The sequence below is a fragment of the Cheilinus undulatus genome, linkage group 20 (assembly GCF_018320785.1).
Source record: "Cheilinus undulatus linkage group 20, ASM1832078v1, whole genome shotgun sequence".
Classification (NCBI taxonomy): domain Eukaryota; kingdom Metazoa; phylum Chordata; class Actinopteri; order Labriformes; family Labridae; genus Cheilinus; species Cheilinus undulatus.
The window spans coordinates 39,782,069-39,808,041 of NC_054884.1; the positions used below are offsets into that span (position 1 = coordinate 39,782,069).

The following is a 25,973-nucleotide window of genomic DNA, read 5'->3' on the forward strand; positions in this document are numbered from 1 at the left end:
ATAATTATTGTTGTGCACTTTCATGCAGCAGCCCTGTATTGTTTTATCTCTGGATCAGCTGTTTAGACTGAAGCTGTACAGCTGCAACACTGAAAATATTGACGGAAATACGGAGAAAGACACACTGGGTGCAGAGGAGGTGCAGAGGAGGTGCAGGCTGCAATCATGGGCAACAGGAGGTCTCCAGCAAACATGATGCCGACATGTTGGCCTGGAGTCAGAGGGAGTGTCATAGCGTGTTCTGCTTCTCTAGCCTTGCAGAACCGATGGATTGTCCTGATGCCTGGATGTTGAACTGGGACTTCGGCCATATTGAAGATTTCACTCACCTGTCCTTGTGGTTGTTTACATCCTCATCTTTGCCAACATGATGATGGCATGCAGCGCCATACACACCATCGTAGCCAGAAAATGATAAAAAATGTTCTTCTTTTTCCAGGAACTTTTTTACTACCTTGAAAACAGTTAGCAAACAACATAGAGTTTCCTAATAGTGTGTCCATCATTCGTTCATCTCAGTTTAAGGTATAAGGTAAAAAGTTAAGCCCTCACTTCTGCATAAAAAAAGTTTTTTATAAAGTTCAAACATTAGAAATGTGTCAGAAGTTTCCAGTTTTTAAAGTACTCTTGATCTTGTGGGATTTAGTCTGTTATTTCCTGTTATTATTAAAAACAACAAAACAAAGAAAATCCCTTTAATTCCTTGAAGACCGCTCAAAGAATCTGCAGCCTTGTTTTTCTAGTGTTTGACCCTTTTTTGCATTTTCTAACTGAAATGTAAACCTACAGGAAGTAAAAACATGAAGATGAAGGGCAATGAAGAGGAGGAGAGAGGCTATTTTGGTCTCGTATTGAATAAAAAATAAGCTATGAAAGTGCCAAAGTCATTTTTTTTATTATTTCCTTTTGTCTGGAGTTGTTTTTGTTGACGGTGCAGAATGAGCTCTGTTAGCTGGCTTTCACAGCTCCATGGCCTCAGGTGCAAACAGACAGGGAGTTAACGCCTTCGCTTTCAACTGTAACAGTCGCATCTGCGTCCGCCGCGAACGGCTGTCAACAGTTTAGTCTCTGTTGTTAGCAGCGCACACACTCAGACACACACACAGCCTGGATGGAGGGGCGGATACATTCATGTTCCTGAAGCAAAAGTGAAGACAGACACTGGGCTGGGAATGTCAGAGTTTGATCTGAGGTTTCCAAACCCTCTTTCACACACCCTCAAATCAGCTAAGACCAGATTTATGTAACGCATTAACAGGGATCTGTTTGGATACCAAAATGTTAACCTTACTGTGTGGAAGCACCTCAAAGACAACAGCTGATGGCTCAGAGTGCAAACACAGCTGGTCTGGGATATCCTCATCTAACCTGGACTGACACAACTGGTATTGGCGTGCGTTAAAGACCGTGTCCTCAGCTGACCTACTTATCACCCTTTTCCACTGTGAACCTGTTTTTGCCACTTTAAAACCACTATTAACATTTTTATGCTCATTTTTGCCCCTTTTTTTCTTTCTTGACCCATTTCTGCCACTATTTTCCTGTTTATGCCAATTTCAACCCATTTTTCTCACTTTTTAACTGCTTTTCACTATTTTCCTGCACATTTTTGCCCCTTTCTCACTATTCTTAACCAAATTATGCTGCTATTATCCTGTTTGTTGCCTCTTTTGGCCCATTTTTTGCCACTTTTTACTATTTTTGTGCCCATTGTACCCCCTGTTTTTTAAATTTTCTTGATCATTCCTGCAGCTATTACTCTGTTTTTCCCTGTTTTAACCAATTTCTGCCACTTTTGTACCTATTTTTCACCCCTTTTAACTGTGCTTCACAATTTTTTTCCCATTTCTGCCCCCGTTTTTTAAATTTCTGAATTAATTTCTGCAGCTATTTTCCTTTTTTTTGCCACTTTTGACCCAGCATTGGCGTTTTTAAGTGCTTTTCATCATTTTCCTGCCTATTTCTGCCCCTTTTTTCATCATTCTCAACCCAGTTATGAAACTTTTATTCTGTTTTTGTTTTTTTAGACCCATTTTTGCCACTTAACACATTTCTGCAACTCTTTAATTCCTTATCGGCATCAATCCATGTAGATCAGACTGATCAGAACAAGACTGACAATGCTCAAAGCATGTGTGCAGTTTCAAGAGATTTTACATCCCATCTGACCTGGGAACACCATGGAATTCCCTAGAAGTAGCTGGAATATCTCTGCAGAGATGGATGGATGGATGGATGGATGGATGGATGGATGGATGCATGGATGGATGGATGGATGCATGAATGGATGGATGCATGAATGGATGGATGCATGGATGGATGGATGGATGGATGCATGAATAGATGGATGCAGGGATGGATGCTTGCATGGATGGATGGATGGATGCATGAATGGATGGATGGATGGATGCATGGATGGATGGATGGATGCATGAATGGATGGATGGATGGATGCATGAATGGATGGATGCATGGATAGATGCATGGATGGATGGATGGATGGATGCATGGATGGATGGATGGATGCATGGATGGATGAATGGATGGATGGATGCATGGATGGATGCATGGATGCATGGATAGATGGATGGATGGATGGATGGATGGATGCATGAATGGATGGATGGATGGATGGATGGATGGTGGATGGATGGATGGATGGATGGATGCAGGAACCCACTCCTCTCCAGCAGTTAAATCCTCTCAGTCTTCATGACTGCTGCTTAACTCAACATTTCAGCCTTTCATTTTTGTCAACTTGAACCTGACATCAGACGCTTGAAGCCTTTTTATCAAACACCTCTGAGCACTCAGCTGTAAAGAGATGAGATTTTGCCCCCCAGCCGTTGTTCCAGGCTGAAGATCAAAAGCAGTAGTTTATTTTTCCCATTTTTCCTGAGCATGAAAAACGTCAAAACCACCAGAAAGAGTGAAAGAACTTCAAAGTCAGATCCATCCTTTATCTGGTGATCCAGCCATCGTCGTCATTCGCTGTTTGGCTCGCTGGATTACCTCAGACTCGCTCAGATGTCATCTTCAAACGTGTCCATTTACAAACCAAAGTGGGATGTTTGCAGGCCTCTGATGGGTTTGGACAATGTTACATTTACAGCTTCTGGAAAGTGCTCCTACTGCATACGCAGCACGTTAAAAACCAACACAAACACAGATTCACTAACAGACAGCCCATTGTTGAATAAATGCCACCTCTATCACAGAGCTTTGTAAACACTAAGCATGCAATGACAGTGAAAGTCCTCTCAGTGTAGTCCCAATGCTTTAGGAACAACCTGAGGCTGGCTGCTCTCTCTATGGTTTTCAGATCTTTATGATTTTAAACATTTTTTATTCTGATTCAGCCGAATCATGAGACCATACACCTGCTGTTTGGAGTACGGACTCATCAGTAGAGGTCTCATAAAAACAGGCATGATCAAACATGACCTTAGAAGAAAAAAAAATGTGGAGGATGATCAACACAACCTCTGTTTTGCAGCAAAAATACAAGGCATGTTGAAGGCCTAGTGGCTTGGTCATGCCCCTGAAAGGACTCCTGAATTTCACTTTGTCATGTTTTGCCCACTGAAGTGGTTCCAAAGAAGACTATTTAACATATTTCACCCACTGGAACAGCAACCTTGAGGGCACTTTATCATATTTTGAACAATGGAAGAACACGGTTGTTTCTGAGGTGAGGCAGGGGTGCATCTTAGCCCCTACACTAGTTTTACTCAACTCTGCTCAACCAATGAGCCAAAGAGTTAAAAAATACCTTTGCAAGAGCCACAATCTAAGTGGTGACAAGTGGTGAAAATGGCTTGAGTAACAATAGAAATAGATTAAAGGTGCCAAAAATTGTCAAAAAGCAACAGAAATGTGTGAAAAGGGGTGAAATGGGGTTAGAAAACTGCAAAAATGGGTGAGAAGTGACAAAAAAATGAGTTACACGTGGCAAAAATGGTCTAAAAGTGGCAGAAATGGGCAAAAAAAGGAGTGGAAATTTACTAAATTGGGCAAAAAGCAGTCAAGAGTGGCAAAAATGGGCAAAAAATAGGAAAAAAAGTGATATTTAATGGCAACAGGTAGCTTTAACGGGTAAAAAGTGGTGACATGGTAAAAAAGTGGCAAAACGAAGTGTCATAAATGTGCAAAACAATAAAACAAGTGATACTTAATGGCAACAGGTAGCTTAAATGGGCAAAAGAAATGGAAAAAAATTGGATAAAAGCGGCAAAAATGGGCAAAAAAAGGAAACAAATAGTATATAATGGCAACATGTAGCTAAAATTGGCAAAAAAGTGTCAATAATGGGCAAAAAATAGGGAAAAAACATTCAATGGCCAAAGGTAGCTTAAATAGGCAAAAAAGTGGCAAAAAAATGGGAAAAATTGGATTAGAGTGGCAAAAAGGAGTGGCAATAGTGGGCAAAAAATTTTAAACAAGTGGTATTTAATGGCAACAGGTAGCTGAAATAGGTGAAAAGTGGTGAAAAAGGGCAAAAATGGAAAAAAGTGGCAAAAAGAAGTTTCAAAAATGGGCAAAAAAGGTAACAAGTGGTATGTAATGGCAAAATGTAGCTTAAATGGGCAGAAAGCTGGTAAAAAAATTGGCAAAATGGGAAAAGAATTGATTAAAGTGGCAAAAAATTGGCAATAATGAGCAAAAAATAGGGAAAAATCATTTTTCATGGCAAAAGTTAGCTTAAAAAGGCAACAAATTGGCAAAAAATGGGAAAAATTGGGTTATTAAAAATGGATTGGCTAGCTTTTGCCACTTTGAATGATTTTTATTTTCACCAATTTTTGTATTTTTTCTTGTTTCAATTATTTCATTTTTTCCCCTTAAAGTTGTTTTATTTCCTTCTTCTTAATCTCTGGCATCCTGTTGTCTGTGAAGATCATGGCTTAGCTATGAAGTCGGACCCCCACACTGATGCCTCAGTCTTTTACACAAATATATTGGCTGCACAGGTTTGTAGGAAGCAGCGCAGTTTGGATGAAAACGTAGGTATCTAAAGTGCATCAAATACACCCCATTTTGCCCTACAAAGTGATCGAAATTCCCTCAGTATCTCCACAGATCCTGGTCCTGAAGTGCCTCTGCTGTGTTCATGCATTTGTGCGTTTTGCATGAACGTGTGATACACATTAAAGTCTCTGTTTGGGGGAAATATAGTCACACTAATTTATCAGCCTGAGGGTGTTTTTGTGAACACTGTTGTGCTCTTCTGGTTCACTCTCTCAGCCGTTACGAACACAGAATGTTTAAAATCATCAATAATGAGCCTCTTCACTCTGTCACAGCCTCTTTTTGTCACACAGGCTTCATCTAACTTCTTTACTCAACTTATCCACACGTCACTTTGTTTTATTTCACTCTGTGTGCGTGTCCTGAAAGATGTAGTGACTTTAAGGGAGCAGTTTTGTTTTACAGCTCATGAATATTAATAGAAATGTTTGCTTTTATTTCCTCAGACACTGTTTGCCCCCAAGAGCTGAGTTTGACCAACAAGTGTAGTAAGAATACATCAGAAGTTTGTTTGTTTATCTGCTGAAAACTGACTGTCAAGTTGAATAAGCCTAGCTTTAGCTGCTAATCTGCATTCCTAGCATCATGAATTCACATTTTCTGTTTTCAAAACCATCCATGGGGTCAGTGCAGTTTCATTTTCAGAGGAAGTGCCGCACTTTTCAGCTTCTATTAGCTTTGTGTTCAGCTGCCAAACAGAGCAAACAGGTCTTAACGTGAAGATCACCGAGGTTTAATGACCTCTGGAGCAAAATGGAAAATACTGCTTTAGTTCAAGACTTCATGTCCAAAATAGTCTCACACATTTGACTCTTTTCTGCAGAATCTCTGCAGAATAATGAGCTGCTATGCTCCCCACATAGTGACAGGAGAAGAAGTGAGAACAGGTCCAAGGATGCCTACAGAGATCAAGCTTTTGTTGGAGGAACGGCAGTTTAATCACTCATTAAATGCACCAGACAAAAATGCACTAACAGAACTGCAGTGCTGTCTCTTAAGTCAGAGCAAATGTGGCACATCGGCCGTGTAAAAGTCTCTTTTCACTGTAGATTTCTGCAGAACAGAATTATTCTGTGCATAACTCACTCTGCAGAGTCTTTGTCAGGCTTTAGATTGTGGCTGGGTAACTTATTCTATCACTGGGGACTATGAAGAACAGAGTCTCACTGAAGGAGCTTGGCTCTTACTTTTTCTTGCAGGTAGAAAGGAACTACCCAGACTGAATGGATGTGAGTAATTCATTCCAACCCCAGATGTGTACAGATGCAAGACTGGAACAGTCTCCAACAACATGATCCACATGCTTTTGTCCATGTTTGAGAAATTCAATCATGATAATCAAGGTGTACTCACACTGAAGTGTTTCAAAAGTCCAGTTTAGTTTTGTCTAAGGGTTCACTCACACTAGGCCATCCGTACCATGCCTGGGCCTGTTTCAGCCTATAGTCCGGTACGTTTGGCCAGTGTGAGTGCAATCGTTCTTTGCTTCGGTGCGGCACACTTTGCGGCCCCCGCATGGAAGGACGAGGTGGGCCTAGATGCGGCATGGATGCAAATAAAGGAGCACAAGCGCGGGAATGTGACGTAGCGTGAAGTACAACAAGAGGAAGCCGCTTCAGAGTGCAGCAGCTACACACTAGAGACAGCAGGATGTTTCTAGAGAGAGAGAAATATACAGTGCTTAACAAATGTATTAGACCACCTTAACCCTAACCAAAGTGAGGTTTATGCCACAGCTGCCCTAAATTAACAGCATTGGTAATTACCAAAATCATTTTTGATGTTTCTGCAATGGTTAATACACCAATATGTAGAAGCTCTTTAACCAAAATTATATTTTTAATGCTAAAACATAATTATTATTGTTATCCATGAATTTTCAAATTTACTGATTTACAAAAAATCTGAAAAAATAGTAAAGCACATGAATATTTCTTGATGAATATGTCAAATTATAGTTATTTACTTGCACTCCTGAAGAGAAAAACTCGTTTTAGTGGTTGAATGTTACGCTTGATTCATTTCTGACTTCTCAGAGAAGCCCAGTGAGCCGGCTCAAATTTGGGTCAATTCAGTTTGAAATTCCTCATTCCTGTTCAAAATGGTAAAACGTGGACAGCTGACTGAAAATGAAAGAGTCTGCATTAAAGCACTTCATGATGCTGGATGGTCTCTGAGACAAACAGGGAAAGACATAAAGTGTTCTCACAGTGTGGTCAAGTCTGCTTTGGAGTCAGCTGCCCAGACTGGTACTTAGAAAATGCGCCAAGGAAGAGGCAGGAAACCAAAGTTAACTGAAGCAGATGTCAGACACCTCAAGATTTGAAGTACTAGAGACAGAAGGAAGACCACTGCTGATCTTCGGGCAGAGATGAATGCTTCTAGATCAGAGTCTGAGAAAGTCTCCAGAATGACCATAAGCAGACGACTGAGGGAACAAGGCTTAAAGGGAAGAACAGCTGCTAAGAAGCCATTATTGAGGCCTGCAAACATCCAGAAAGGCCTCAGATTTGCCAGGGAGCACAAACACTGGACTGTTGATGACTGGAAGAAGGTCCTCTGGACGTACCAGTCCAAGTTTGAACTCCTGGGTCAGCATGGTCGTGTTTATGTCGGCAGAAAAGCTGGAGAAGGTTTTGATGCCAGATGCATGTCACCCACAGTGAAACAGGGTAGAGATTCCATTATGGTACGGGGTTCTATTTGTGGGCAAAAGAGTGAAAATGGACGGTATCATGAACAAGAACGTCTACCACAACATCTTAGTGCATCATGGGATCCTTCTAGACTGAATCTGATTGGTCGTGGGTTCATATGCCAACAAGACAATGACCCCAAGCAGACTTCAAAGCTGTGCAGAGACTATCTGAGCAAGAAAAAGGAATCTGGAGGACTGGAACTGATGGACTGGCCAAGTCTAAGTCCGGATTTGAATCCTATTGAACAAATTTGGGATTAAGTAGATTCAAAGATTGATGGCACAAAAGTTTCATCCAAAGCACGTCTGTGGGAACAGCTAGAGACTATTAGGAACTCAATAACAAGAGAGAATGTGGAAAAGTCCATAAAAACAATGGCAGCAAGAATGAAGCTGTTATCAAGGCCACAGGAGGCCGTACAAAATATGAAGTTTGGTTTTTATGTGTAAAAAAGGACTATTTAGTTGTTTCAGTTTATTTGCCAAATAAATAACTATAACATTTTTAGTTTTAAACAAGTTTTTGAAAGATTTCTAAAATATTTGTTTTTTTGTTTTTATGACAGCTGGTCTAATACATTTGTTAAGCACTGTATGTGCTGTCTCATTGTATTTCAACAAGTTACACAGATTTTATAAGAGATGAAACAGCAGTTGTTGTCTTCAGAGTCTCTCCATCTCAGCTGCTGAAGCTTGGAGCTCCTTCAGAGTAGTCATAGGTGTCTTGGTGTCCTCTCTCACTAGTCTCCTTCTTGCACGCCCACTCAGTCCGTGAGGACAGTCTGATCTAGGCAGATTTACACATGGGACATATTCCTTTATTTCTTCATGATGGATTTAACTGAACTCTGGGGATGTTCAGAGACTTGGAGATGTTTTTGTCTCCATCTCCTGACTTAGACTTATCAATAACCTTTTCTCTGAGTTGTGTTCTTTTGTCTTCAGGGTGTAATGGTAGCCAGGAATTCTGATTAAGCAGTGACTGGACCTTCCAGTCACAGGTGTCTTTATCTTCAAGATACATTTTGTAATACTGGGGTATAATGCTGTTACTGTAAAGAGCAAAAGAGAGTCTTATATAAATATTGTGTCTCATCAGCCACTTCCACTAAACCATAAACATTTTCAGTCTTATATGAAATTTTGTCAACTACATTTCTGTCTTCAGTGCATGAGCAGCAGATAATGACTCAGAGAAATCTGTGTAAAGCAGATGTCGAAGTCTTAGAGAGGAGTAGCAGCTACTGCAGCCCACACTGATTTTCCATTCATCTTTCTGTATGCCTGCGAGTGTGTTTTGTTGTAGTGCTTCAGGACTCACACAGTGTGGGTGGTACTTGGTCAAAAGAGGATGATTCTCGGCGTCTGAGGGGGCTTTAAAGAAGTCCATATCGTATGCAAATCTCCACTTGAGTATTCATCGAGTGTCCATAAAAGCAAAGTCTTGTTCTTAGCATTTACTCGTGAATGAGTCGCCCTTCATGGCGTAACGCGTCGGGGATTTACCGCTGAAAATGTCAGCTGGATGTGATTCTGACAGAGAGGGAGAGAGGAGCAGAGATGAAGTGTCTGCTGTGAGCCGTTATGGAAATCTTCTTTATTCATACACGAGATAAACAGAGCAAAACAAGGTGATGGAGCTGCATTATGTCGAGGGTGTACTCGTGCATTCAAGCCTGAGACGAGTGTAATATTTTTCCACTCAGAGCACACACATTTAAAGCTGAATGATGGTTTGAAATCAGGGAGTGTGTGTCTGTTTTGGTGCAGTGTGTGATGTTGTTGCTGTGCAGCTTTGTGATGCTTTTATGAGATTTAATGTAAAACCAGAAATGAGACAAGCTCTCATCTATTTCTTGTTTGCATGTCTTCAATGCAAGCTTATGCTTGCCAGGTGTGCCATAACTCTAAATCAGCGGTAGTGATTTCAGTGCAGCTCCTCTCCCTGTCAGTTGGATTGTGTAATCTTTTACAGGAAAGGTAGTATAAACACTCCTGTCGTTGCCACAAATCAAGAAGTTGCTCCTCAATTTCTGATGCCCATCTTATCAGTGTCATGGCTGTGTTTGTTGTGCTTCCTCCTGTGGTCAGCTTGTTTCCTGATTCACTATCGCAGTGTGACTCAATGTGTGGCTCTGGAGCCACATGTGGCTCTTTTATGTCTAAATTTAAAATGTAGTACCCCAGAAAACCTTTAAAGAAGGGGAAACTGCCATTTTCACCATTTTGCCAATTTTCAGCCATTAAGGCTATCTTTGGCCATTAAACACCCCTTTATTCCTATTTTTGCACATTTTTACATCGTCTTTATGCCACTTTTTTCCCATTTTTGCTCTTTTTAGCTATTTTTTGCCAGTTTTTGCCCATTTAAGCTACCTTTTGCCATTAAACATCACTTTATTCCTATTTTTTGCCCATTTTTGCATCTTCTTTTTGACAGTTTTCCCCATTTTTTTGACCTTTTTAACCCTTTTTGCCACTTTTTGCCCATTTAAACTACTATTTGCCATTAAACAAGCTTTTTTTTTTTCTTTTTTTTTTACCAGTTTAAAATCTCCCCTAACACACCACAAAAAAATCAGCCGAGACATTCCTTAGAACTATCAGACAATCTGGCATATGCTGACTGTGGTAAGAAGGGGAATCTGATGCAGAATCTGCATGATTGGCTTGCTATGTGTGCCATGTTTATGCAATATTAGCTTTAATCCTGTTTGTGACCAATTCTGGTTGTTTATGCAAGATCTCATGATATTGTGCTCCCAAGAAAACAACCAAAATATTCAGGTTATCATGGGAAATGAAGAAAAAATGCATGCATGCATGTACTGCCAGAGCTTTTGTATTAATGCCATGATAATCAGGCCCTATTTCTTTTCTTTATATCTGACCTTGTGGTTTTTTCTTCTTCTTCTTCTATCAAGGTCCAAACCACACAATTTTTCCTTATATATATTTAGAAAGTTGATTTTTTTTGGAAATTAGGGTCACATCTTCTCTTTAAAGACTAATTAAACCCCAGAGTGTCAGCTGAGGTGAATCCACTCTGGAATTTCAGTGAAAAGATGCCTTTAGATCCTCATAGACGGGGCTGGGGGGGCAGCATGGACTCTCAGTTTATGCTGCTTTCAGATGTGATTATTAGACGTAATAATAACCATTCCATGAGCTGCCTGAGAGAGAAACCAGGATATATGGGCATGAAAAAGACAATTTTGAATTTAATTTAACTCATTTTATGAAAGACATAGTTTATTCACGGTCTGGGGTTCTAAGAAAACATGGTTCGTTTGCAAATGGTCAGCAGCACTACATTACCCAAAATCCTAGGGAGTCACAGCAATGCCTCTGATTGGTTGAGCTCACCTTTACGCATCAAACTTCAATCTCCAATCTGGTGCTGTGCACAGAAGCGAAAGTAATGGTGGTTTTTCAACAAAAGACGGTAGGACACAGTAATCATACGCCCAGCCGTGATCAGCTGATCCTAATTACCGCCTCCCAGCTCTTACAGCCAATCACAGCTCTATTTCTCTCAACACAGCAGTGCATCTAAATATGACATACTTTTCATTATGCCCTGCTTACATTCATGCAGATGCACCACACTGCTGCTGCTGGGAGAGCTTAACCTCCTCCACCCCAGCCGCCTCCTTTATAGCATAAAGCTTGTTGCACCCTCATATTCAGACTCATGCTACTGTAGATTAATGTATATTATTGTATTCAATACTTACTGTCATGTATTGATCCTTTTGAGGTTTTTAATCACGTGCTCCCTGGAAAGTCAAAGCATGCCAGCTAACCCAGAGGGCATCTTTTAAGCAGAGCTTTCTGTGCCAAGTAAAATTGTAGATTTTGTAATAAAATGGTAAAAGTATTACGAGAATGTTCCTGACTGAGCTGATTTTATGTAAGTAGTGTTGTTAAATGAGTGCTTATATATCTGGATGGTTAAATCCGTATGTTTATGTCCAGAGATGTCAGAAATATCCTCGTAGTTGAAGGACTGTACTTAGGGACAATTTTATGAAGAATAACCACTCTCCTCGACCATTTTTGTGTGAGTCAGAGCTTTTCATACTCAAGTGTTTCCTCTTTTTTCTGTTCAGTTCATTTGAAAACGGGTTATTTGATCTGAAGTGGCCCCCAATCACAGCGGACCTGAAATACACCTCGACTACACCGCGTCTGAAGAGAGGAAGTAGAAAGAGAAGACGAGGAGGAAAAGTGAAGTTCAAGTCAAAAGTTCATAACAAAAAACACAGTAAAGTTTGATTATTACACAGTGCGGGTGTTATTGTAGATACAGTATGAGCTGCATTTATTCATGATGTTTACTCCAGAGACGAGCTGCAGTTTAGAATAAATAAGATCTATTTGTTGCAGAAAAGTTGAGCAGAAACCAGCAAATAAAAACAAAATCTCTTTTACTTCCAGCTGCTGTTTTTAAATTAACTTGAATGTATGATCAGATATGTTTAATTCAGATGATTGGTTTTTAAGTTTTCTCCTTAACTTCCAAACAGTCTGACATGTGATCTGCAAATCCATTTCAACCTTTATTCAACCGAATACAGCACAGGGACGAGACATTTGTTCTTTAAGCTGATAAAACTTTAGTGTTTGGTTGAAAATATACACACATTTTTAGTTTGTTATTAAAGGTCATCTGTGTTGGTGTGTGGGTGTATTAGTGCCCCGAGCATGTGTCACTTGCACATCTGTGAAGACTCCATTAATAGTTTAGATGTACTGGTTTAGAGCAACAAACTTCCATCCAGACCATAGGTGTCAGTTAATATTAATGCTGGTGGGTGCTCAAAGCTTCACATGACTGCTTTTTTCATAAAGCCCTGACAGGTGTTTAAGCACCTTAGATAATGGAACAGCAGCAGGATTAAACAGACAGACACACTCACTAATTTTACACACCACACGGAAATTTTAACGAATACCATGTTACAATAAAACAGGCTTCAATGCACATAAAGGACACAGTAAAGATTGTACAAAATTTATGATCAAACTCCCAGAGACTAGATAGCTGGACAATATGATGAACATGCTTTTAAGAATGGAGCTGTCCATGGTGCTGAAAGTTAGTACAATAATCCAAGATATACCTTAGTGCTACTTATAAGCAACTGCTCCACCTACTCATTAACTATACTGTCATTTACCGTGGCAAGTGTTTTAAAAACAGATTTGGATTCAAATCTTAATTTTACAGTCATGCTAGAAAAATAATGATTACAGCAACCAAAATTGTAAAAAGGCTCAGGTAAACAAATAAAAGACCAACTCTGCATTCTAAATCATTGCTGACAGCAGCCAATAGCACAGCAATATTACTTAAACAAATTTGATTTCTGTCACTTATCATTTTTTTTGATTCTTGATCATGAAAGTGTTTGTAGATGTCCATTTCATGAGCTGGTGACTTTTTGTGGGTACAAAATCTCTACTTAGTTTTGGTCCATCTGGAAAACCACTCCTTAAAAATGCTCTCAAAGACTCTTAGTCATATGCTGTGGATGGGAGAGGGGCACCAACGTTTTTAACTGCAATGTAAACCTCACAAAATAAAGTTTTGGCAACACTTTATGCTATCCATTGAAATTGTACTTTCTTCTTCTTTCGGGTCAAGACAGAGCACAAAGAAGGACTAGAAAGACGTGGTTTGATGAGTTTGATGTGGAGGAACTTGACTGGCCCACACAGAGCTTTGGCCTTAACCCCTCCAGCATGTTTGGAATGAACTGGACCAGAGATCCAGAGATTGTGAGCCAGGTCTTCTGGTCCAACATCACCTGACCTCACAAATACTCTAGTGAATACTCTAGTGAATGGGCACAGATTCTCACAGAAACTGTCCAGAATCTTGTAGAAAGTTGTCCAAGAAGTGCGGAGGCTGTCAGAGCTGCAAAAGGGGGCCAACTCCATATTAAAGTACATGGATACAATGTCAGGCAGCTGAATACTTTAGTCCATTTAGAGTATGTAACAGGCATGTACGGAAGCATTGGAGACTTGACATTGACCTGTAAAGCCAGTGGAAAGTCTGAACTCCCCACACAGACGGTGTGGACCAGCAGCTATCAGGACAGAACACGAGTCTCAGTGTTTACTGTATTAACGCTGTCACATCCACTAAAGCTAGCAGCTTTAATAATGACAGAGGAGAGATGAAGCATTAATGCAGCAGCTGTTTGCTGCCTGCTGAGTGGACACACTCTGATGGGACACGTCAGGTAGGCTGTTTTTATCAGATGAGGTCTGTTTCTAATGAAGCTTCAGGTTCACTGAACGCGTCAACACGCTGATCAATCCAAGCTGCTGCTAGAAAAGCTGTTTATTATCTTTATAGTTAGATTTTCCTCTTAAACTCTCCACAGGAACTGAAGTGTCTTCGTGTGAATGGTCTCCACACATGTCTAAATAGTCTAAATGCTGTTATATTTATCTGACATCTTTAGGAAGCATTCAGCGTGTTCTGTTCTCTACAGCTGTGTTCATTTAAATTCAGCCAGTAGGAATAAATCACCATCACATGCAGGCTTGTTTTTTTCCATGTAGTTGAAATGAGATTTTCTCTAAATGCTCGTATTAATTCCAGCCTTCTCGTGGAGCGGTGAATTGGTGGAGCTGCATGAACACTGCTGTCAGGACCACGCCGACAGAGACGTTAATAACACGGCAGCTTTAATTACATAATTGCAGCGCGGGTGGAGGTTAGAGATGAAGTCTAATTGGATTTAGCAGCAGGAAGATGTATGGAATATAAACCAGGCCGAGCGGCTTTTTGTCCCTCGAGGGCAGCCGTACGTTTCAGCATCATCACTCAAAGAACGTTATCAAACAGCAGCAATTTATTTCTCCAGAATTAGCTTCATTTTTATCTGCAGGCTACATGAGCTGGTTGGTAGCTCTGGTTCTACCTGGTCCATGATTCTCTCTAATGAATGCTGTTTTTATCCATCCTGTGTCTCACTGTTCACAAACACCAGTCTGTTGCTTCCACATTAAAAAAAAAACTGATTAAGGCTAAAACGTAACTGCTAACATAATGAGAACCTGTTTCATTAACGTGTCATATGTCTGTATCTGTAGGAGAAACAAACATGGAGGACGACGGTCAGTTTCTGGGTTTGTACTGAAAATTATTGAAGAAAAATACGTTGAGTGATGTAAACACGGGAAGTGCATGTGGCAGAGCAATTAAAAATAGAATATCATAAGCTGTTCATTCATAATATAAATGCAAATTCCAAAAAAGCTGGTACGTTGTGTAAAATGTGAATATTAACACAACTCAGTGATTTGCAAATCCACAAACTTCCCAAACAAAAACAGCGCTGATGTTTAAACAGATGCACTTACTTACTTTTTCTGAAATGCACACATTCTAAATCTGATGCCTGCAAAAAAGTTAGGACAGGGGTTTTCAAAGTGTGTGAGAGTGAGCCTCCCCTAAGAGAAAATTATTCACTTGGTGGACCCCCACCCACATAAAGATTCAGATTGAAAAAATACTTCACCATATTTTCAAACATTTCTGTCTACTTTTAAATATTTTAACATTTTTATATCTTTGATATTTTGGTCTGCAAATGTTCTTAAACATCCGTCTTCACCAGCTAATCAGTTATTTGGTTTCAGTTATGAATTTATTGCTGGTACTACCTGATTATTCTGCTCTGATAATCCTTAAGGGACCAATACTCAACCAAAGAGCCAGACTGTGAAAAGTGACAAAAACAGCTTGAAGTGGCAATAAAAATCAGTTAAAGATGGCAAAAATGGTCAAAAACAGCAAAAATAAGGAGGTAAAAAAGGGAAAGGGTCAAAAAATAGCAAAAATGGGGGAGAAGTGACAAAAATGTGTTACAGGTGGCAAAAATGGTCTAAAAGTGGCAAAAATGAGTGAAAAGTGAATAAAATGGCCAATAAGCAGTCAAGAATGGCAATAATGGAAAAAAGTGGGATTTAGTGGCAAACACTACCTTAAATGGATGAAAAGTGGCCAAAATTTTGGAAAATTGGCAAAAGGAAGTGACAAAAAATGGGAAAAAGTAGGAAACAAGTGGTATTTAATGGGAAAAGGTAGCTTTAATGGGCTAATAATGGATAAAAGAGGCTAAAAGAAGAGGCAAAAATGGGCAAAAAAATAGAAAACAAGTGGTATTTAATGGCAAAAGGTAGCTTTAATGGGTGAAAAAGGGGCAAAAACTTGGGAAATGGGGCCAAAATTGGATTAGTGCAGCAAAAAAATTATATTATTATATTTTATTATTTTAATTATATATTTGTATATATATATATATATATTTTTTTTTTTTTTTTTTTTTTTTTTTTTTGTATTTTGGTCTGGTATTCAGTTATTTGGTCTCAGTGATGAATTTATTGCCAATACTAACTGAGTATTTTTGCTCTGATAATCCTTAAAGCAGCATTACTCAACCAAAGAGCCAAACTGTTGAAAAATACTTTTGCAAGAGCCACAATCAAAGTGGTGAGAAGTGGCAAAAACAGCTGAAAGTAGCAATAAAAATAAGTTAAAGATGGATAAAATGGTCAAAAAACAGCAAAAATGGGTGAAAATGGGTAAAAAAAAAAAAAAATGGGGATAAAAAACGAAAAAAATATGAATAGTGACAAAAAAATGGGTAACAGGTGGCAAAAACAAGGCAAAAAAAAAAGAGTAAAAAAATTGGTAAAAAGCAGTCAAGAGTGGCAAAAATAAGCAAAAAGTAGGGGAAAAAAGTGGTATTTAATGACCAAAGGTAGTTTAAATGGATGAAAAGTTTTTTAAAAATGGTATAAAGGGGCAAAAAAGTTTCCCTTCTTTAAGGTTTTCTGGGGGAATAATATTTGAAATGAAGCCATGAAAGAGCCACTAATAATCACACGTTGAGTATCACTGCCTTAAAGTTACTATCAGTCTATACATTTTGCTCCATGCAGAAGTTAGCAGAGCAAATCCCTTTTTTTTCTGGTCTATGGTTCTGCACCTCCCCTGGAGTTCTGTGGCGCCCCCCAGGGGAGGCCCGCCTCACACTTAGAAAACCGCTGATTTAGGACAAAGACAGTGAAAATGGCTTCTCTGTGAAACCATGCTGTTGAAACTGGAGCAGAGTGTGTCTCAGCAACGTCATGCTGAAATAAGCAGGGACGGTACCACAACAGTACTCCCAGCATCCGCCAAACCCAGACTCACTAATCTGACTGAGAAACAGAGACGCGTGATTGGTCGGTTCAGAAAACACGTGTCCACGGCTCCACAGTCCTGTGTCGGTGTACACCACTCCATCTGACGTTTGTCGCTGGGCTTGGTGATGTTATCATCGGCATGAGAAAAAAAGAGTTTATATACCAGTATCAAGAAAACGTAGAACTAGCTCTATGCCTCTGTGAGGTATGCAACCGCCTTAGTGACGATAAACATCAGAGGAAGTGTGCTGAAACAGAGGTTTAGGTGCTGCCAGGGCAAAATCCACTGGCTGCTGACACTGGAGAGAGACAGGGAGCTGCATGTGAGGCTGATATTTTCTTTGTTTCTTTGCAATTAAGCCAAAAACTTCACACATTTTTCATAGTTTGGTTAAAGAGTCATCCTCTGCTGTATCTCACATGAATACTTTGACATGGCACATCCACTGAAAATCGCAGATAATCTCATGAAGCATCTGTCCCCTCACATCCACCAGAGGTGCTTTAAACTTTCTCTACATGCCGGTTCTATGACGGGCTGGTAAAGTCTCCTTTAATTTTCAGGGCTGAGTCATAAATAAACCTCTTTTTCTTCCTCACGTTGCTGCTTCACAGATCGATACTTTGCCCGCTGTTTGTTTTGATGAAATTCTGAACTTGTCGTCTTATTAAAAATAAAGAATCACTCTGGGTTGTTGAAACGTCTCCAGGCAGTTTGGAGAAACTAATCAGCGTGTCTCGAGGGTGTCTTTGATTAAAAGAGCTCTCCCACCTCTTCAGCGTCCACAGGCTTCAGCAGATGAGAGCGTTTTTAACAAACAGAGCTGACCTGGAGTCGGTTCACTGTCACTGATGGGCTCAGGAGAAACACCATGAATATTTCAAGTCATTTTACCAAAACATAAACAGTTCTCTGCAGAGGGAGATGTTTAAAAGCCAACCTTTAACAGACATGTTGGACTAGTTCTACAACAAAACAGGCCTGGAACAATTTTCAGACTAAAAACAGTCAAATATCATCAATTATGGCAGAAAAAGAGGACCGACATATGGTGGTTAAAGGTCATATTTTACTCTTTAAAGAAAAGTTGGTATCGGTCTCAGAGGTCCCTGAAACATGTCTGTAAAGTTTGTTGCAGAATAAACACTCCAGTATTGGAGTTTGCATGTCTAAGAACCCTTTGTTGCCACTTTAATCCAATTTTTGCCCCTTTTCCCAAAATTTTGCCACTTTTTCACCAATTTAAACTACATTTTTCCATTCAATACCACTTGTTTTCTATTTTTTTTGCCCATTTTTGCCACATCTTTTAGCCTCTTTTATCCATTTTTTTGCCCATTAAAGCTACCTTTTGCCATTAAATACCACTTTTTTCCTACTTTTTTCCCATTTTTTCCATGTCCTTTTGCCAATTTTTCCAATTTTTTGCCACTTTAATCCAATTTTTGCCCCTTTTTCCAGTTTTTTTTTTTTTTTTTGCCACTTTTTAACCCATTAAAGCTACCTTTGGCCATTAAATACCATTTTTTCCCTACTTTTTTCCTATTATTTCCATGACCTGTTGCCAATTTTTTGCAATTTTTTGCCCCTTTTAACCCATTTTAGCTGCATTTTGCCATTAAATACAACTTGTTTTCTATTTTTTTGCCCATTTTTGCCACTTCTTTTAGCCTCTTTTATCCATTTTTGCCCATTAAAGCTACCTTTTCCCTTTAAATACCACTTTTTTCCTACCTTTTTCCCATTTTTTTCCACATCCTTTTGCCAATTTTTCCAAATTTTTGCCACTTTAATCCAGGTTTTGTTTTTTGCAATGTTTTGCCCATTTACAAGATTTGCCATTGAATACCATTTGTTTCCTATTTTGCCCATTTTTGCCACTTCTTTTAGCCCCATTTATGTATTTTTTGCCCATTAAAGCAACCTTTTGCCATTAAATACCACTTGTTTCCTTATTTTTCCCATTTTTTGCTGCTTCCTTTTGCCAGTTTTCCAAATTTTTGGCCACTTTCATCCAATTTTTGCAACTTTTCGTCCATTTAAGCTAACGTTTGCCATTGAATACCACTTTTTTTCTATTTTTTGCCCGTCATTGCCATTCTTGACTGCTTTTTGCCCATTTTAGCCATTTTTCACTCATTTTTTGCCACATTTTTTGCCATTTTTAGACTGTTTTTGCCACCTATAACACCTTTTTTATGTCACTCTTCAACCATTTTTGCTTCTTTTTGACCATTTTTGCCATTATTGACTTATTTTTATTTTTACTTCAAGCTAGTAACACTGCTTTAAATGTTACTGAGCAGTTTGACTCCGCCCCTCTCAGGAAATGGATGTGGCTTAATGGGGCAGCTGAGAGGAGGCTCGGGAGAGGAGGGGAGAACTTTCTTCCAAGTGGGGAGGGCCAGTCAAACCTGAGGGCGGGGCTAACTCCCCACATGACATCATGAGGGGAAAATCTGAGAACAACTTGTTTAAGCACACATTTTCTGAAAGGTGGAGAAAGAGAGGGGGGATTGTGGACAGGCCAGGGGCAGATATTTTTGTTAGAAAAAGCCTGAAATATTCTATTTTGCAGAATATGTGACCTGTAAAGGCGACTGAAAATTACCACCAAGCTAAAAAAACATATGTTTGATTTAGTTTGGGAAAATTGTATGGTTTCATCCTGCTTTTGGTGAGCTTTGGCATGAAACACCAGCCCTTATCTTGCACAATAACTTGAGATGACCTAATGATGACTTAGCTCTTCAGTTTAAGATGCTAGCACCTGCTCATTGTTGGCTCCAGTTGCCTATTAAGAGTCCAATGTGGGCCCAGTCTAGACCCAAGAACCCAGCCCAAACTGTGATGCTAAGAAGTAGAAGAGGGTGAACTGAAAATCTGAGCATTTGAATGACTAAAAAACTGATATTCTAAGGTTATCTCTTAACATTTATTACATTTCAACACTTCTGAGGGATAAAAGATGTTTTATTTTCAGTGTAGAGGTGCAAAAGTAGAAATAAACCCAAAGCAGATTCTCCACTTGGACACCATGAATCAGAACAGCTACTTATCTGAGTCTCTATGTTGTGTGTTTAAGGTCGTTCCAGGACTTGGCGAGGCAGATTGACGTGGACTACGGCACGGTGAGGGACTCTGCGGTGTATGACTACTTCAGGAACAAAGGCACCAACCCTCTGGAGCAGGACAGCACCTACGCCGAGCTGTGGAGGACCATCAGCAAGAACAACGGCATGGACTACTCCGTGTCCAGCCCGTCTGAGGGAATACGTAAGGTAGGATCATGTTTACACCTGTGCATGAGGTAAATGACTTTCTTCAGACTCTGGAGCAGTTTATTTGTAGTGAGAACATGGGCCAGCCTCAAACCGACTTATCTACAGGAAGCACTGTGCTTATTGTGCCACCACAGCTTTCATGAGCAAGATTTAAAAAATAAAATCTCCCGTAAATTAAATATAATTTACAGCTGTCGTTTGGGATCAGGATTGTTCTTGTTTTTTTTTATAAATAATGATACCTTTATCAAGATATACCACTATAAATCATTTTCCATTGTTTGTTGGAAAGACTAAATAATGATAAGCGTCAGTAGAAGCAGTGTAAGCTTTAGTTAAAAAGTTATTAGTGTCATGTTTAAATCTGTAAAATCTACTCTATGGTAATAAAAACACATTCCTCATCCTCCCAACTAGAATTGTTGAAATTTCCCATCAAAAACTGTTTTTTAATTTTCTTGATGTGACATTTAAGCACAAATCATTTTGTATGCACTCACCTAGTAGTCATTTACTGACCTGGCCTTAAACGCATCGTAAAATATGACTGTCAGCTCATTAAGTCCACAGATTAACTTTAATTCTTTAAGTTATTATCAGCCTAGATGTGTGTAACATTGGCCTTTATCCTCTCTAATTATCAGCCAGTATGACTGTAAATGCCTGCCATCATTGGCTATAAATATAAACTATTATTGGCTATAAATGCCTGCCATTATTGGCTATAAATATAAACTATTATTGGCTATAAATGCCTGCCATCATTGGCTATAAATATAAACTATTATTGGCTATAAATGCCTGCCATCATTGGCTATAAATATAAACTATTATTGGCTATAAATGCCTGCCATCATTGGCTATAAATATAAACTATTATTGGCTATAAATGCCTGCCATTATTGGCTATAAATATAAACTATTATTGGCTATAAATGCCTGCCATTATTGGCTATAAATATAAACTATTATTGGCTATAAATGCCTGCCATTATTGGCTATAAATATAAACTATTATTGGCTATAAATGCCTGCCATCATTGGCTATAAATATAAATGATTATTAGCTATAAATGCCTGCCATTATTGGCTATAAATATAAACTATTATTGGCTATAAATGCCTGCCATTATTGGCTATAAATATAAACTATTATTGGCTATAAATGCCTGCCATCATTGGCTATAAATATAAACTATTATTGGCTATAAATGCCTGCCATTATTGGCTATAAATATAAACTATTATTGGCTATAAATGCCTGCCATCATTGGCTATAAATATAAACTATTATTGGCTATAAATGCCTGCCATCATTGGCTATAAATATAAACTATTATTGGCTATAAATGCCTGCCATCATTGGCTATAAATATAAACTATTATTGGCTATAAATGCCTGCCATTATTGGCTATAAATATAAACTATTATTGGCTATAAATGCCTGCCATTATTGGCTATAAATATAAACTATTATTGGCTATAAATGCCTGCCATTATTGGCTATAAATATAAACTATTATTGGCTATAAATGCCTGCCATCATTGGCTATAAATATAAATGATTATTAGCTATAAATGCCTGCCATTATTGGCTATAAATATAAACTATTATTGGCTATAAATGCCTGCCATTATTGGCTATAAATATAAACTATTATTGGCTATAAATGCCTGCCATCATTGGCTATAAATATAAATGATTATTAGCTATAAATGCCTGCCATCATTGGCTATAAATATAAATGATTATTAGCTATAAATGCCTGCCATTATTGGCTATAAATATAAACTATTATTGGCTATAAATGCCTGCCATTATTGGCTATAAATATCAGCTATTTTCGACTGGAAATATCAGCCATTATTTGCTGTTAGTATAGACCATTATTTGTATAATTATATGTCTGAATGGAGACATAAGGTAGGCACACCCAGCCTCCAAAAGGTTTCCACACCCCAATCTAGGAGGCAGTAATTCTCATAAATGTTCTCCACCTGCTGGTAAAAACAAACAAAGCAGAAACAGGCAGAAAAGTTAAATGCCGTAATGACTGGAAGGAAGACACAGTGGAGCTTCAGGACGTTTGATCCCTGTTGGACTAAATCTGTCCAGAACTGTGACCCCAAAGCAAAGGGAGAAATCGAATCATGAATAATCACACCCTCAACTATAGGTGTGGCTACACTCTTACAGTCAACACCAGGTAAATGTGACTGAGAAGATCTAACCTGCAGCTTAGCCAGCTCACAGATTATCATCTTTTACAGCCGTATCCTGATTCCTAACCAAACCCCGTCCTTGAGACGCTGCTTGTTCGAGTTAATGATTCAGTCCATCAGTCACTAGAACGTGATTTATTTTCCCTGCTGCATGTGGGAGACACATCCTACTCACATGTGCTCTTTTAATCTCAGGTTAAGTGTGTAAACGCCACACACACACAGCTGCATTAGCATTAATTGTGCTAACAACACACACACTGATACACAGCGTTTTATTCACAGCAGGCTAACGTTCAACGGCACTACTGTTTACCCAGTTCTTAATTGCAGCTGCAGCTCCTCTACACACCAATTAGTGAGGCAGTGTGAGTGTTTACAGTAGTGTGTATCTCTGCTCCATGTTATTATGCTCATAGATCTCCCAAAAAGCTGATGACAAATTAGCATCGGAGTCAAATCGGCTCTGAGCGGATCCATTATTCAGCCATTTGCATGATAAACACCCCCGCCCGTTCTCTTTGACGTTTTCTCCCAGCAGTAACCCCAAACGCTCGCACGCACACACATTTTAATCACTTTTATTGCAATTGTCGAGTGCTTTTCCAAAACAGAGTCGCTCGGCTGCCCCCGGTCCTCCCACACGCTGAGAGAGGGAGCGGAGGTTCTCCTCTGCGGCTGCACCAGGAGGACGCTTTAACTGCTTCTTGTTTTTGTTTTCGAGCCGAGCAGTTTCATGTTTATCACTGAGAGCAGAGAGAAGTCTTCGGAAATCAGCAACGGCAGAAACTTGATAAATGCAGCGGTGTCGAATCCAACACAGACGTACGGCCTCTGACAGCGATGAAGGAAAACACTCATTAAAAACCAGGAGGGACTGTGATGCTCCATGTCTCTTTTTAGGCTAGCATTTCTTTAGTTGCTTATAGACAAAAATAGATGAGTGAGAGTTCTTGCAAAACAAACACAAAAAGAAGAAGAAAATGAAGACAGGATGTCGATTAACCCTCAGGCATCACTAGAGACATTTTTGTCCATTTGGGCAAATGTTTCCTCTTTCTCTGCTCACCATTATGGCTGTGTTAGTGCATATGGTCCAGTTTTTGGAAACAAAATTTCTTTCTTGGCATGTTTTTCATTCAAATTTCATGTACTCTAATAGGTCAGGGGAACACTGTGAAACAAATTTACTCCCCTTTAAAGCCATTAAGGACAAAAATGTCCACTTCAAAACAACTTAAACAACTGCAGATGTGCTCAAAACTACCAAACATTCAATCATTTTGAGGATTTTAACCCTTTAAATGCCAGTTTGATTACTGAAAGTCAATGTTTTTTTTATGAAAAAAGCAAAAAAAAAGTGAAATCTTCTTTAAACCAGATGTTGGATGGCTGGGGCATTATTTCTGAATCAAGCTTGGACATGTCAGTGATTAACCAAAATACTGACTTTGATGCATAATTAGTTTTTGTGTAGCATCCGATTAAAAATGTACTACCCTTTTGAGTCATAAAGGACAAAAACGTCCACTTCCAAAAACAGCAATAGAATAGTAAACATTAAAACATCTTTCTGCTTTTTTGGGTCAGATATTTTTATCAACATAATTTCTGATCAAAACAATCAAATATTGAAAAAAAATTCAGGATTTTAACCCTTTAAATGCCAGTTTGACTACAGGATGGTCATTTTTTTTCTAAAACAAAACAAAACAAAACACTAAACATTAACTATTTTCCAGATAACTAATGTTTGGGGGTAGGTTTTTTTTTTTCAAATCAGTCCTGGGTATGTAAAAGATTAGCCAAAATATTGACTTTGATGCATTTTTAGTTTTTGTGCAGCATCTGATTTAAAATGTACTACCCTTTAAAGCGGACGGATTAAAAACGTCCACTTCCAAAAATGGCAATAGAAATAGTAAACTTTTTTTTTCTTCTTTTTTGGGTCAAATCTTTTGATCAACATAATTTCTGATCAAAACAATCAAATATTGAATAATTTTCAGGATTTTAACCCTTTGAAATGCCAGTTTGATTACAAGATGGTCATATTTAAAAAAATAAATAAATAAATAAAAACCCACACAAAACATGATTGTCCAGATAACTAATGTTTGGGGGTTGGGGGGTGTTTTTTAAATCAGTCCAGGGTATGTAAAAGATTAGCCAATATATTGACTTTGATGCATTTTTAGTTTTTGTGCAGCGTCCGATTTAAAATTGACCCTTTTGAGTCATTAAGGACAAAACGTCCCATTGACTCCCATTCAAACCACATTTTTGTAACTCCTAGCCACTGCATGGTATAATCATGCATTCTGTAATGTTATGGTTTCATTTTTAAGAAAAATAGTAATTTTTGTCATTTTTACTGTTCATCACTAAAATCAGCCATTTCCCCATTATAGGCCTATGCCTGTCATTTCATTAGTTTTTTGCTTGTTACTGAGATTATGTGTGCATGTGTGTCTTAAACATTTGGTTTTAAGGAAGATATCACATCTTTTTGCTTTTTTCCATAAAAATGACATTGCCTTTCAGTAATCAAACTGGTATTTAAAGGGTTAAAATCCTCAAAATGGTTGAATGTAGTTTTGAGCAGAGCTGAAGTTGTTTAAGAGATTTATGCAAAAAAGCAGAAAAAAATATGAATATGAATATGAAGTTTTTATCACTTTTTTTTTTAAGTGGACTTTTTTGTCCTTAATGGCTTTAAAGGGTAGTAAATTAAAGGGATGCCTGAGGGTGAAGTGAAGCTACAGTTATGTCTTCATTAGTTTGATGATCCTGACTCCTGTCCTTGTCCTAAATATTTAGAGTTACTGCTGGACAGTGAAAAACATTCAGGGCCCTCTAGCCCATCAGAGACATCCTCAGTAGATTTAAGATATTATGGTCCCTTTTTGGCAGGTATTGAAAGTGCATGGTGCACAGCAGTTTGGGACAGTCTGTTAACGTTTTCCAATCTTGAAGGTGAACAATCTGGGTGCAAATCCAGGAGTAAGGTTAGATTAAGTGACTTGACTTGGGTGTGGGTGTGTTCTATGAGTGACCAGGATGCTGCAAAAATATGCTAATGGAGGGCTGAGGTTCTATCTCAGTGAAGTATTCCCACAACATCAGAAACAATAAAAAAAAATGCAGGGAACATTTTACACAAAGTTTAACTTCATTATCAGAATCTGCAGGCACATTGACGGGATCATACGGGATCTTTGTTAGACTCCTTAAAAATCTGAGGGTCCACCAGCAGACTCTTCAGTCATTTACAAAGCAACTGTTCATCAGTATACCATCATACAGTATTAGACATTGCCACAAAGATTTGATTCTCAGGTTTCCAGGATGAAACCACCACAGCAGCTGCACATAATGCATTTGGATCAGGAACACTTGTCACATATTTAACCATGTTATTACAGAATGGATATACAGCTTAACCTGATAGAGGAGGCTCTGCTCTAAAGATGCTCCCTGCGTTAGTCAGAAGCATGCTTTGACTGTCCAAGGAGTGCATGGCTA

The 25,973-nt window shown here is 38.8% G+C and overlaps 1 protein-coding gene across 1 annotated transcript in view; it reads left to right on the forward strand.

Annotated features, from left to right (window-relative positions):
* The window catches only part of LOC121528566 (glutamate receptor ionotropic, delta-1-like), a 939,907-nt gene that overhangs the window by 881,002 nt on the left and 32,932 nt on the right, over nucleotides 1-25,973 (forward strand). Inside the window, exon 14 of the mRNA XM_041816077.1 lies at nucleotides 20,026-20,221. Within this exon, the coding sequence (XP_041672011.1) occupies nucleotides 20,026-20,221 (196 nt within the window). The remainder of the gene's footprint in view (nucleotides 1-20,025; nucleotides 20,222-25,973) is intronic.